Here is a 14,454-nt window from a genome sequence, read left to right on the forward strand (position 1 = left end):
CCAGGTGACAGAGCAAAACTCTGTCTCAAAAAAAAAAAATTTCAACCTAGAATCCTATATCCAATTGATTAAGTATGAATGAAGGACATCCTTGTTTAGAACGTAAGGTCTCACATTTTCCATTTATTTACGTTTTTTCAGAAAGCTTATTGCAGAATGTTTTCAACCAAAATGAGGGAACAGATCAAGAAATCCAAATCAAGAGAGAAGCAACTGTACAGAAGGCAAAGAGAACAGCAAGTCCAGATTGGAATAGGAGCATGGGGGGTTCCAGAGTGATGACTCCATGAAAATAATGAAGTCGATATTATTTTATAGGTGTTAGCAACTAGAATGTGATATCAAGAGGTGCTTTTACAGAGCAAGCAGAAGGGAGAGAAGACAAGTTATTTAAGGAAACTATGCAAATGAAAAAATGTTAATGCCAAAAAAACCCTAAAAGCTTTAAAAAAAAAAAAAAAAGGGAAAAATAACCATGGTACATTAGTTGGCTTAAGAGAGAACAATACTTATAATCATTTGGCATCCAGTCATAGCACAAAAATTTATAGCTGCAAGCCACCTTACACTTATTCTGCTTTAACTTGCTGACTTCATATAGATGAAAAAGAGTTTCAGAGCTTTAAATGACCTACATTAATTAATGCCACAACTCAAAAGAGGTATCAGTTGTCACAAGTGGGAATACTCACCTATCCACTTCTGTGGTTTTGGTAACTGGAAAATATCAGTGATGCTGGCATTCTGAATTTGGGGTCTAGTGCTAAGTATGTAAGATTAGGAAGGTAAAAACTTCTAGGCCGGGCGCAGTGGCTCACGCCTGTAATCCTAGCACTGTGGGAGGCCGAGGCGGGAGGATTGCTTGAGTTCAGGAGTTCGAGACCAGCCTGAGCAAAAGCGAGACCCTATCTCTACTAAAAAAAAAAATAGAAAGAAATTATCTGCACAACTAAAAATATATATAGAAAAAAATTAGCCGGGCATGGTGGCGCATGCCTGTAGTCCCAGCTACTTGGGAGGCTGAGGCAGCAGGATCGCTTGAGCCCAGGAGTTTGAGGTTGCTGTGAGCTAGCCTGACACCACAGCACTCTAGCCCAGGCAACAGAAGCAAGACTTTGTCTCAAAAAATAAATAAATAAATAAATAAATAAATAAAAAAAAGAACTTTTAGATCTGTAGTTTTCTATAAAATTACAAGAATGATACTTTTCCATACTACCTCAGAATTAAAACAAGGGTCATATTAGATACTAGATTTAAAAAATATAAAAAATAATTTTAGTAACAAATCCAGGAAAGTAGATGCATTTTACATTTAATCTTTCAAAAATCTCTTTTACAACCTTTTCATTTATACCTATATTGATTTCTAAGGCCAGTCCTAAGATGGAGACTCAGTCATTTAACAATGTCCTTGGCCAAGTACGGCGGCTGACACCTGTAATCCCAGCACTTTGGAAGGCTGACGTAGGAGGATTGCTTGAGGCCAGGAGTTTGAGACCAGCCTGGGCAACATAGCAAGCTCTCGTCTTTTAAAAAAAATAAGAAAAATTAGCCAGGCGTGGGTAGCACACACCTGTAGTACTAGCTACTCAGGAGGCTGAGGGGGAAGGATCACTGAAGCCCAGGAGTTGGAAGCTGCCATGAACTATAATGCTGCTAGTGTACTCCAGCCTAGGCAACAGAATGTGACTCTGTCTCAAAAAACAAACAAAAAACCAAACAATGTTCTTAGGAAGTTTCCTAAGAAGAAAACACCTACTCTGTAACACTGAGATAGAGGTTGGTACACAGATTGTGTAAAGAGTGGTTAATCTGGCTGAGGCAAAAGCTAGTTTGATTTGCTGAATAGTTTGAGCTGTTAAATATTATTTAAAAAGAAAAGTTCTATGATCAAATATAATATTACATATTGCTTACTAGTATAGGGCTTTAATAACTACTTAAAAATTCAAAATAATTCATATATTCCCTCAGTAAACATTTCAGCATCTTTGTGCACTATGGGGTTTGGAATGATGATGAAGTTACAAAGCAGCTTTCAACAGGGGAAATGGTCACTACAGAAATAGCCGTGTTATAAGATTTCATTAGAGAGATACAAATCAAGTTATATCAAGTTCAGAGAAAGAAGTTTAATTTGATTTATTTTTAATTTTTTCCCCACCCCCAGAAGATTAACTTTAGATGAAGTAGAGTTTGTGCTTTTCTGAAGACTCCCTACAGAATGTAGCATTAAAAAAAAATCTTGATAAATGGGTAGAATATACATATATTTACAAATATGTGACATTTTTAAGTTCCTAGGGGTAGAAAATGACTTTTTGCAATCTTGCTACTAAATTTGTTTGGAAAAATCTTTTTTCCTACTAATGTAAATTACATTTATCCCAATGATCCTTTCTTAATTAGCAGTTTCCAAATTATTTTTTTCCTGTAAACATGATAAACTATATTTGATGTTATTTTAAAAAATTAATTAAGAAGTTCTATTTTGGACTCAGATCCTAGTCCACCTATTTGTCCCCCTTACTTTTTCAGCAGTCTCCTTGGGAAAACTTATAAACACATGGAAAATGTGTGTTTTAGCTTCTTAACATCATTGGGAACACGAAATTTATCATGGTTTCTGACGAGATGTTTTTAACTTAATTTGAGCTGTCTTATCAACTTTTTTCTATAATTTTCTATTGTAGGATCAAGATTATTATCATTGTTATATTTCAGCTTTTCTGAATATTTTATCTCAAGTCAAATATCATTTTTAAAAAATTTTTTTAATTGTTAATTATTATGGGTACATAATAGTTGTCTATCTTTATAGGGTACATGTGATGCTTTGATACAGACGTTTAATGTGATCTCTCCCTTTTTTTTTAGTTTGACAATTTTCTTCCTTAGAATAACTACCAACAATTTTACCTTAATAATAACCTCTTTAGGGATAATTAAAATGTTCTATTTCTTCCCCTACTGTTCTTACTTGTGCAGTCTCTGCATGTTCCAGCATCTCTTCAAATTCCTGATATTCTTCATCATCTGGTTCAGCACCTGAGAGGCGAGCGGCTCTGGCCATGAAATATGGAGGCAGCTCTCCGATTGCCGTACCAATACCCTAGGGAAAAAGCAAAGTACTGATGGTGTGATCTCAATACAGTGACACTTAACAGATTAAATCTATACTTTTCTCTATTGCCAAAAGCATTTTGAGATGCAACATACTGGGAGGGGAAAGCATATGCTACATAATCAAAAGGATGAGAGTTTGAATCCGGGCCCTAATTCTGACCTGTAAGATGCCAGGCAAGATAATATACATAAAACTCTCGGACAGGCCGGGCGCAGTGGCTCACGCCTGTAATCCTAGCACTCTGGGAGGCCGAGGCAGGTGGATCGCTCGAGGTCAGGAGTTCGAGACCAGCCTGAGCAAGAGTGAGACCCTGTCTCTACCAAAAATAGAAAGAAATGATTTGGACAGCTAAAAATCTATATAGAAAAAAAATTAGCCGGGCATGGTGGCGCATGCCTGTAGTCCCAGCTACTCGGGAGGCTGAGGCAGGAGGATCGCTTAAACCCAGGAGTTTTTTTTTTTTTTTTTTTTTGAGACAGAGTCTCACTCTGTTGCCTGGGCTAGAGTGAGTGCCGTGGCGTCAGCCTAGCTCACAGCAACCTCAAACTCCTGGGCATAAGCGATCCTACTGCCTCAGCCTCCCGAGTAGCTGGGACTACAGACATGCGCCACCATGCCCGGCTAATTTTTTGTATATATATATTTTTAGTTGGCCAGATAATTTATTTCTATTTTTAGTAGAGACGGGGTCTCACTCTTGCTCAGGCTGGTCTCGAACTCCTGACCTCGAGCAATCCACCCGCCTCGGCCTCCCAGAGTGCTAGGATTACAGGCGTGAGCCACCGCGCCCAGCCCCAAGCCCAGGAGTTTGAGGTTGCTGTGAGCTAGGCTGATACCACGGCACTCACTCTAGCCCGGGCGACAAAGCGAGACTCTGTCTCAAAAAAAAAACAAAAAACAAAAAACAAAAAAAACTCTCGGACAGTAAGTGGCACATTGTAAACATTAAATTAAGGTTAGTTCTCTAGCACCTCCACTTAGACTCTGTTTTTGTTTTTTTTTTTTATTTTTTGGTTAGTCTTCCCCTCTCTTTCCAATATTTAAATGATCTGGTAATAAGAGTTCACTAGTACAGTTGTTAGATATATATTCCCTAGGAAATCTTCTGGTATTGTGGATGCTGCTTTAATCTCAATACAACTTTTTTTGTGTTGAGTTAAACTTTTAACAAATTATGGTCTGGAAGCCCCTTGAAAACAACAGCATTAGGATGGGTAAATTTTCACTACAGGAAAAATGTTTATTTCCTCAGGATACTGAATGACTCATGTTTCAGTCACTTTGTGGACTTTTGTTTTTGGAGATAATTTTTTTTTAAATCAACTTAGGACATAAGTATGAAAACAAAGGTTAATGAACCAGTAACTTGGTTTACACTTAAATGGCTTAAATACAGGATAGATAATAATGCAATAGGCACATAGTCTCTAGGGAAATTTTCAACTTTGAGACATATACTGTGAATGAAAAAGCTTTGCTAGTTTTCAATAGCAAGATTAAGTATTTCAGTTTGTTCTGTCCTAAGGCTTTTCCCCAAATGCCTTGAAAAGAACCCCCAGGAGACCTTATCAAATTCAAACATTTTGTGTTTGCAGTATGTGGAACCAAGTGTAACTGCAATATCCACATGTGACACAAGAGCTTTGAAAAAGAATACTTAAGTGGCAAAAGAATAAGACTATATTTATAAAGTTAAAAAGCAGAGAGAAGGGAGGGAAGAGACATGCACATACATGGATATAGGAATAAAATACAAATCATGTATTGCTAAACAAGAAAACTTAATGTTGGTCAACTTTGGAGGATACTAAAGAATGAGCTCATTATTTAAAAAATCAGTAAATAAAGGGAAAGAATCAAGCATTTATCCTTTCCCCATATGAACTATATCTCAGGGCAACTAAATTAGTGATAAGGAAAAGTTTTCTCTTTAATAAAAATATTCCAGCTAATAACTAAGAAAAAAAAACTATAATTGGAACACCACTATTTTTAACCCCTAATAAGACTTACATAATAATGGACCATAAATGGTACTAATATCACAACAAAAGAAAGACAATCAGACATTATTTATTGTAGCCCCATGGCTACAAAGTGTATTCCTGTAAAAGCAGTAAGAACAAGAAAAAACAACTTCAAGCCTCTCAGTCTATCAACTCACAGGAAACACAAGGAATATGTTTAAATTACACCAACTAGAATACAATCAGCAAAAGTCAGACTGTGGGAAACTATTTGACAAAGCAGTTTCTTCAATATAAATGTGAAAAGAAAAACAAAGAAATAAACATAACGAGGAAAATCTGAACACTAACCGGATAATCAACTTTAAAAGACTACTGTAGTTTCTTTTAGGTATGAATTTTTTTAGGTTCTAAGGCTGATATATTTACAGATGAAATGTGATATGATACCTGGGATCTGCTTCAAGATAATTGAAGGGAGAGTGAGGAAGGGTATAGATACAACAATATTAGCTATGAGTTAACATTAGTTTTGGTTGGGTGTGAGTATATTAAATTCATTTAACAATTTTCCGCACTTTTGGGGAAATTTTCCGTAAAAAATGTAGTAAGAAAAGTAATCACAACATTTTATTCAAAACATGAACTTCTCTTAAGTCCAAATGTTAAGTCAAATGTTTAATTGCTCTGAAGGCAATCATACGATTCAAACTCATGACAAATTTCTTTAAAGTTAAAAAGAAAGTAACATGATGGACTGAAATGAAATCAAGAGCTATATTCTGTCTTATACATAGTTGCCACATTTACGGTTATATTCAATACTTTAATTCTGCTCATGTTTTCCCATATTAGCAAGAAACAAGAATGATAACCTTGAGTTAGTATTCTATTATGCAATAAAAAAAAAAGATAAATATAGTCACCCAGGTAGGTCTTCTAAAACATATTATATCCTAGACACAGAAATTTATTTAGTAAGTTATCTCAGATAGATACTGAAGTCTCATTTTTTATAAAACCATTTTTATAAAACAATTTTATAATTCTTTATAAAATGCAAATATAAAATTCTTTATATTTATTTATATACAAAACAAAAACTGCAGGACACTAAAACCATCAACCTAGGTTTAATTTGCTTCCTTATTGCAAAAGAAAGACAAGTGGTATTTTTATTCAGAAAGCTCTCCTAAAAACTATCTACTACATACCAATTTATTGCCCTTATGTCTCTGCTTCTTGAACTGGAGAAGAGACATCAATATGCACAAAATATGCAAACCAAGTAATAAACACAGTATCTTCCTGGAGTGTTGATTTTATTCAAAGATTTCACGAAGGAGAAAAAATTTGAATTTTTGAGCTTTTAAAAAGTTTTGTTCTTGAGGACTGTATCTGTGACTAATTGTATAATAGGTTATTTTAGTTTCTGTTCTGTGGAAAGTATAAAGCATCCCAAGAAAGGGTTTTAATGTAGATTTTTTTTTTTTTTTACACCCATGCTGTTGATTGCTAAATGTAATAGTCTGATCAGGAATATGGGTGTGCACCACCACACCTGGTTAATTTTTTCTGTTTTTAGTTGCCTGGGTAATTTTTTTCTATTTGTAGTGGAGATGGGGTCTTGCTCTTGCTCAGGCTGGCCTCGAACTCCTGACCTTAAGCGATCCTCTTGCCTCGGTCTCCCAGAGTACTAGGATTGGCCTCCCAGAGTGCTAGGGTTACAGGCATGAGCCATGGCATCTGGCTAAGACTCCATCTTTAAAAACAAACAAAAAAATTAGCTGGGCATTGTGGTACATAACTGTAGTTCCAGGTACTTGGGAGACTGAGGCAGGAGGATCACTTAAGCCCAGGAGTTTGAGATTGCAGTGAGCACCACATCACTCCAGCCTAGGTTGACAGTGAGACCCTGTCTCTTTAAAAAAAAAAAAAAAAAAAAAAGTTTTGTCAAATTGACTTAGAAACAAATCAGCAGCACCGTGCTTTTACATCAGGAAATGCAAGTTTAATGATAAAAATCTGGAGAGCAGAAATTCTTATACATGCTGATGACTCAGAAATTATAATAGTTTTATATTATCAGTGTTAATACTCTTTAAACACAATGTCATTTTTCTATTAAATATTCCAACTACAAATATGAATCAGAGGTTAGACAAGCAGAGGTTTGGAGGACAACCTTGAAACCACTAAGAAATTCAGGGCTCTTACAACGTTGTTTAAAAACAGTTATACCAAGCTGGTAAAATCACCAGATTGTTTTACAAATAAGAGAGAAAATCTGCTTGCAGCTTCCGCTGAGGTCAGCTTTGAAATGTCTCTAGAAAGGAATGAAATTGTGACATTGCTACAACACGGGTAAAACTTGAAAACTTTAAGCTAAATGAAACAAGCCAAGCATGGTGGCTCCCACCAGTAAACTCAGCACTTTGGGAGGCCGAGAAAGGAGGATCACTTGAGCCCAGAAGTTTCAGGCTGCAATGAGCTATGATGATGCCACTGCATTCTAGCCAAGGCAACAGAGCAAGACTCTGTCAAAAAAAAAAGAAAAAGAAAAAGAAAAAAAAGAAAAAGGAAGGAAGGAAACGAGGGAGGGAGGGAAGAAAGAAAGAAAAGGAGAAAAGAAAGAAAGGAAAGGAAGGGAAGAAAGGAAGAAAGAAAGAAAGGAAGGAGCGATCTAGACACTAAATGACAAATTCTGGATGACTCCACTTATATGAAATATCTAGAACAGGCAAATTCATAGAGGCAGAAAGCAGAATAGAATACAGGTTACTGGGGTAGGGAAGAAGAGGGAATGAGAAGTCACTGTTTAATGGATACAGATTTTCTGTTTGGGATGACAAAAAAGTTCTGGAAATGGATACTGGTGATGGTTACACAACATTGTGAATGTAATTAATGCCACTGAATTGTGCACTTAAAAATGATTAAAATGGTAAACTTTAGGTTATGTATATATTTTACCAGTACCACTACCACCACCACAATAATATAATAATACATGAACTAATAGTAATAATTAACTAACAGTTAAGTCTAAACAAATAGCCTTAAAAAGTGGTGCTTTCTATCTTAAAGTTATCACATATGCTATTTTCTCTTCTGCCCTCCTGCCAACCCCACCCTCACCACCATCTCCCCTTTACTCCACATTACCCTTAGATCTCAACTGCAACATGGTTTCTTCATGAAAATCTTCCTTGAATCTCAGATGAGGGCAAATTCTAGTGTTATGCAGTAGATTTCTCCTTCATAGCACTTATCACAGTTTGCACTTACATATACACTTTTCCATGATAATTATTTCCCCCACTAGAATGTAAAGCTCAATGAGTATAGAGACCATTAAGATTTGCTCATCCTGAATCCCTAGTGCTTAAATGCTTAATAACTATTTGTGGAATTCATGAATGAAAAGCAAGTTTGTGGAACCTTGCATTGGTGAAATAGGCAAATTAAGGAAGTTCAAAAAGATGCAAACTGAAAAAGGTACCTTACTGATCAAAAATATCACACTATTTATGTGCTCTAAAGGCCTATTAAGAACAAGTTGAAACTGAGGTTGAGATTCTTTATCTTGTAATTGGAAGTACTAGGTATGTTAATGACTTTACTGAGTCAATATATTTAGGACAGTGATGTCTGCAAAGATATTTTAATTTGCGACGTACAAATTAGATAAAAATTTTAAACGAGGTATCTTTTATAATCAAGCAAGACATTTCCCTGGAAAAAAAACAATGTGGACACAGAGAATGCAAACTGTGAAAGGGAAAACTATGAGAATCATGGCCACCATGATTAGGTTTTCCCAACCTCACATACTACTGACTTTTTATGAGTGTGTACCATTATTGTAGAATTCATTGGCATTAACTGCATTCACAGTTGTGCAATCACCACTATTGGCAATATTTTTCATCACACAAATAGAAAATCTATACTCATTAAGCATTAACTTCTCACTCCTCACACCTCATAACCTCTAATTTACTTTTGTCTCTATGATCTTGCTTCTTCTAGATAGTTCAGTAAGTGAAATAACACAATATTTCTCTTTCTGTGTCAGGTTTATTTCACTTAACATAATGTCTTCAATGTTCATCCAAATTGTAGCATATATCAGAAAGAACTTCATTCCTCTTCATGGCTGAATAATATTCCATTGTATGTATTATGCACTACATTTTGTTTATCCATTGACCTATAGAGTAGCACTAAGTTTTCACTTTTTTGCTACTTTGAATAATGCTGCTAAACAGTGAAGTACAAGTATCGTTTGACTCCCTGTTTTCATTTCTTTTAGGTAGGAGTTGAACTGCAAGAGAGTCACGTGGCATTTTTCTAATAACTAATGATCTCAAGCATCTTTTAATATGCTTTTTGGCCATTTGTATATCTTCTTTGGAAAAATGTCTATTCAAGTAGAGTTGTCTTTTTGTTGCTGGCTTGTAAGAATTCTTTAATATTTTGAACAGTAAACCCTTATCATATCTGTAATTAATAAATATTTTCTCCCATTCTGTAGGTTGTCTTTCCATTCTCTTGACAGTGTCCTTAGATGTACAAGAGGTTTTTTTTTCCCTCCCTCCCTTCCTTCCTTCCTCCCTCCCTCCCTCCCTCCCTCCCTCCCTTCCTTCCTTCCTTCCTTCCTTCCTTCCTTCCTTCCTTCCTTCCTTCTTTCTTTCTTTCTCTCTCTCTCAGAAACTGTAAGGATTAAGGCTCAATTCCAGGTAAGATAGACATACTGATGGACACTCCCAACGTGATGAGGATAACACGACCTCTTTGAGGTGGATGTTGACTGTAGTCCCAAGATGTACAAGAGGTTTTAAGAAGTTCAATTCACCTATTTTTTTCTTTTGTTTCCAGTGCTTTTGTTGTTATATATAAGAAATCATTGCCAAATCCAACATGATGCAGATTTGTCTCTATGTTTTCTTCTAAGAGTTTTATACATTTAACTCTTAAGTTTAGACCGTTGATGCATTTTGAGTTAATTCTTACATATAGTGTAAGGTATGGGTTCAACTTCATTCTTTTGCATGTGGATATTCAATTTTCCCAGCAGCATTTGTTGAAAAGACTGTCCTTATAAATGTGAAAAGGAACCAATTTAAGCATAATCTGATGTGTTAATTTTTTTTTGCATAACAAGAGATAGTTACAAAGCAGAAAACAAGAAAATTAAACAAACATTTGACCAATTAATCAGTATTTACTGACATTCCTATACTATGTGCAAAACTTAATGCTTATTGCTGTGAGGGCAACACATTTAAGGTATGGTTCATATTTTTTAAGATCCTAAATTTTTATTTGGGAAAGAAAGCCATAATACTAGCCAAGTTAACTAATTTAAGGCATATATGAAGCCAAGCCTAATAAGTACTACAGACAATATACACTATGGGAATTTGAAGGAGGCAGTTATCACTGCCAACTGGGATGGTGTTTTCTTTGCTGGCATTAGTGTTAATCCAGCTACATCAGTATTTTTTTTTTTTTTTAGACAGGGGCTCATTCTGTTGCTCTGGCTAGAGTACAGTGGTGCCATCATAGCTCACTGCTACCTTAAACTCCTAGGCTGAAGCCATCCTCCTGCTTCAGCCTCCCAAGTGGCTGGAGCTACAAGCCTGCGCCATGACGCCCAGCTAATTTTTTTCTGTTTTTAGCAGAGATTGGGGGAGGCCTTGATTTTTCTCAGGCTGGTCTCAAAACTCCTGACCTCAAGCAATCCTCCTGCCTCAGCCTCCCAGCGTGCTAGAATTAAAGGCAAGAGCCAATGCACCTGGCCCGTAAGTAATTTTTAAAATAACAATATTAAGAAAAATAGAAAACTGAATTTATACACACCGTATGTTTTCCAGAATGTTCCAAGCTATTGTAATAATAATTTTTTTTCTTTTTAATGGTGGGTAGGGAAATTACTCAAGCTGTCCTGTTACTTCCTGTGCTTAATTAAGTCTCTAATAATAATTTTTCATCAAAAGACTAATGTTGTCAAATTTATAAAACATATGCAACTAGTATAATGAATCTGTGTTTCCAGTGTTTATAAAACAGCAACAGGAAACATGACAATTTTTCCTGTCTTTCATAATCGACAAATTGAACATATGGCATTTCCTTTATAACTCCTTTTTTTTAGACAGGGTCTCACTCTGTCGCCCTGGCTAGAGTGCAGTGGCATCATCATACCTCACTGCAACCTCAAATTCCTGGGCTCAAGCGATCCTCCTGCCTTAGCCACCTCAGTAGCTGGGACTACAGGTGCACCACCATGCCCAGCTAATTTTTCTATTTTTTGTAGACACAGGGTCTCACTCTTGCTCTAGCTCCTTTATAATTCCTTAAAGCAAAATGTGATTGTTAACACTTAACTATGTTTCAAAATTCTGCCTCTTCTGTGGGTATGGTATTTGTGTACATTTTAATGAGTTAAGATTTTTAAGTGCTCTGTTCCATAATCTCTAATTTCCTTAGAAATTGCTAGGGGAAAAAAGTCACAGGAACATAACAAACTCAAATGATTAATTAAAAAAATAATTCAAATGCTGACAGAAGTTTTTAACAAATAAGTTTTTCCTCAATGATGGACACCTGAATGAATTTAAGCACACAGCAAGGAAAAAAAAAAAAAAGCAGCTGGGTGCAGTGGCTCACACCTGTAATCCTAGCACTCTGGGAGTCCGAGGCAGGAGGATAGCTTGAGCTCAGAAGTTCGAGACCAGCCTGAGCAAGAGCAAGACCCTGTCTCAACAAAAAAATAGAAAAATTAGCCAGGCGTTGTGGCAAGCTCCTGTAGTCCCAGCTACTTGGGAGCCTGAGGCAAGAGGTTAGCCTGAGCTCTGGAGTTTGAGGTTGCAGCGAGCTATGATGACACCACTGCACTCTATCCAGGTTGACAGAGTGAACTCTGTCTCCAAAAAAAAAAAAAAAGCTTTGTGTGTATATTAAAATACATCTGCCATTAAAGATGTTATCCAAGAAATGTCTGACTTTACTTCATAGCAACTCAGAAAATGAAATGAGTCCTCTAAGAACACACACAGTATTTTAATCTAACAGTGAGAAATATAACATTTACCAACGTAATATTTATATATAGCCACTTGCTAAATGTTTATCAGGTATATAAACACTGGAACAAATTTTACAAAGTAGTATACAGTTGACTCTTGCATAGGTTTGAATCACGTGGATACAAGTTACACCAAGCGTACCTGTCTATTCTGCCTCTCCTTCTACCTCCTCCACTTCTTCTGCCTCTGACACCCTTGAGACAGCAAGACTAAATAAACCCTTCTCTTCTTCCTCCTCCTCAGCCTACTCAATGTGAAAATAGCAAGGATGAAGACCCTTATGATGATCCACTTTCTCTTAATGAATAATAAATATATTTTCTCTTCCTTATGATTTTAACATTTCCTTTTCTCTAGCTTACAATAAGTAAGAATACAGTATATAATACATATATTAATACAAAATACGTGTTAATTGACTATTTATGTTATCAGTAAGGCTTCCGGTCAACAGTAGCCTATTAATAGTTAAGTTTGGGGGGAAACAAGAGTTACATGGATTTTTGACTACATAGAGAGTCAGCATCCCTAACTCCCCCATTGTTCATGGGTTAACTGTAGTTCCATCACCTATACTCCTTTTCCCTGCTGTTGTCTATTTGGCATTGTCACTTCTCTTCTGAATGACATTCACAAATAGGAGAAGCCCTAGAAGATTTCTTCTGCCTTGGAAGTAGATAGTTGGTGACTTCATGAATCATTTACTGACTAACTATGTTTGGATTCCACTTCAGGAAGGTACAACATAGTATCAAGATGGTGAGGTTAGTTTTAGACAAATATGAAAATGCACATCTTACCCACATGCAGGCTTCAATCCTAACTTTTGATATTATACTCCATAAAGAAATGGTTCCTTCAACGCCCTCTTCATCTGGACAAATAATCTGATCAGGATAGGGTGGTTCAGGGAAATTAACTGAATTGCATTCATAAGCAGCAAGTGTAACTGAGGCTATATGTGGACCCTATAAAACAAACAAGAAATTTCTGATGAAAAATATTAATAAAAGGAATTATCAATATATAAGTTCTTTTACTAGTATATGAATCACTATATAAGAAAAATCTTAGTTTCTGAGGAACAAAATTCTGTCTAAATAAATTTTTTTCAAAATGCAGTTAGCACTTTCAGAAAATAATCCTCCCCCAGATATCTTCCTGGTTGAGTTTTTTAAATATTCATATTTATTGAGTTATAAATAGTAAGAGTCACTCTTTTTAGGTCTACATTTCAATGAGTTTTGACAAATATATTCAGCCATATAACAAAAACCATTCAAGATAAAGAACATTTTCATCACTGTGAAAAGATCCCTTGTGCTCCTTTGTAGTCAATCCCCTCCCCCAATCCTAATCCCTGGCCAACCATTGATCTGGTTTTACTCTATTTATCCATATTTCTACTTTGTCAGAATGTTATCCTCTGTCATAAAAACTTCCTGAACCCCTGCTCTTTTAGGCACAGTTTGAGACTATCATTTTTTTGTCCTTACATAAAATTGAGTTGGTGAAATAACTACCTCATTTAACCTTTCCAGTGAAATCCTAAAACAAAACTAAAACTGTGAAAACAGTATCAGTGAGTTTTTCTTTTAAAGTAATTTTTTCTATGGAAATTTTTATACTGCTTTGTTCCTTTATTTTGAAATATTACAAATTAACAAAAATCACATAAATTAAAATGTTTTAATTTTTAGATGTGTGATAAAGTCTTAAACACAATGGTTCCCAAAAGCACAAGATGAGGTGTCTGTATAGAGTCAACTAGAGAGTTGGTTAAAACATAAATTCCTGGGTCCCTTAAGCATAGATTGACAGATGCCCTCTAGCATACAGCCATCAGCTGTTAGGAAGAAAAATATGTTATTAGTGGAATAAAATTACTCACACACACGAGATTTTGTTACCAACCATATTGTGTGAATTTGACCTTTCTGAATCTGGAAGTTTCTATTAAAAATTTCTCCACTGATTTTTCATAAATGAGTCAGTCCCCCCCAAAAGTAAGTAGTGTCTGTGTATAAAAGAATCTCTTAAGATCACATGGTAAAAGAATTTGTGGTTCAAAATATGTAAGATGTAATGATGAAAATAAAACACTAAAGAAATCCTATTTAGTATCAAGATAACAAAATTTTGTTTCATTTTAATATAAATAAGTTGTTCATAAATCTAAGCTATGTTTATTCCTAAATACAATAGGCAGTTTCTGCTAAAATAAAATCCAAAAAATAAAGTTCTACACTTAGCACTGAATCAG

At 35.5% G+C, this 14,454-nt stretch overlaps 1 protein-coding gene across 1 annotated transcript in view; it reads right to left on the minus strand.

The window, feature by feature from the left end:
- Positions 1 to 14,454, minus strand: part of VMP1 (vacuole membrane protein 1) — a 111,674-nt gene that overhangs the window by 55,815 nt on the left and 41,405 nt on the right. The window contains exons 6-7 of the mRNA XM_045525624.1: positions 12,992 to 13,159; positions 2,984 to 3,115 (exon numbers count right to left, since the gene is read on the minus strand). Coding sequence (XP_045381580.1) covers positions 2,984 to 3,115; positions 12,992 to 13,159 — 300 coding nt within the window. The remainder of the gene's footprint in view (positions 1 to 2,983; positions 3,116 to 12,991; positions 13,160 to 14,454) is intronic.

Source organism: Lemur catta, chromosome 15, assembly GCF_020740605.2.
Source record: "Lemur catta isolate mLemCat1 chromosome 15, mLemCat1.pri, whole genome shotgun sequence".
Classification (NCBI taxonomy): Eukaryota; Metazoa; Chordata; class Mammalia; order Primates; family Lemuridae; genus Lemur; species Lemur catta.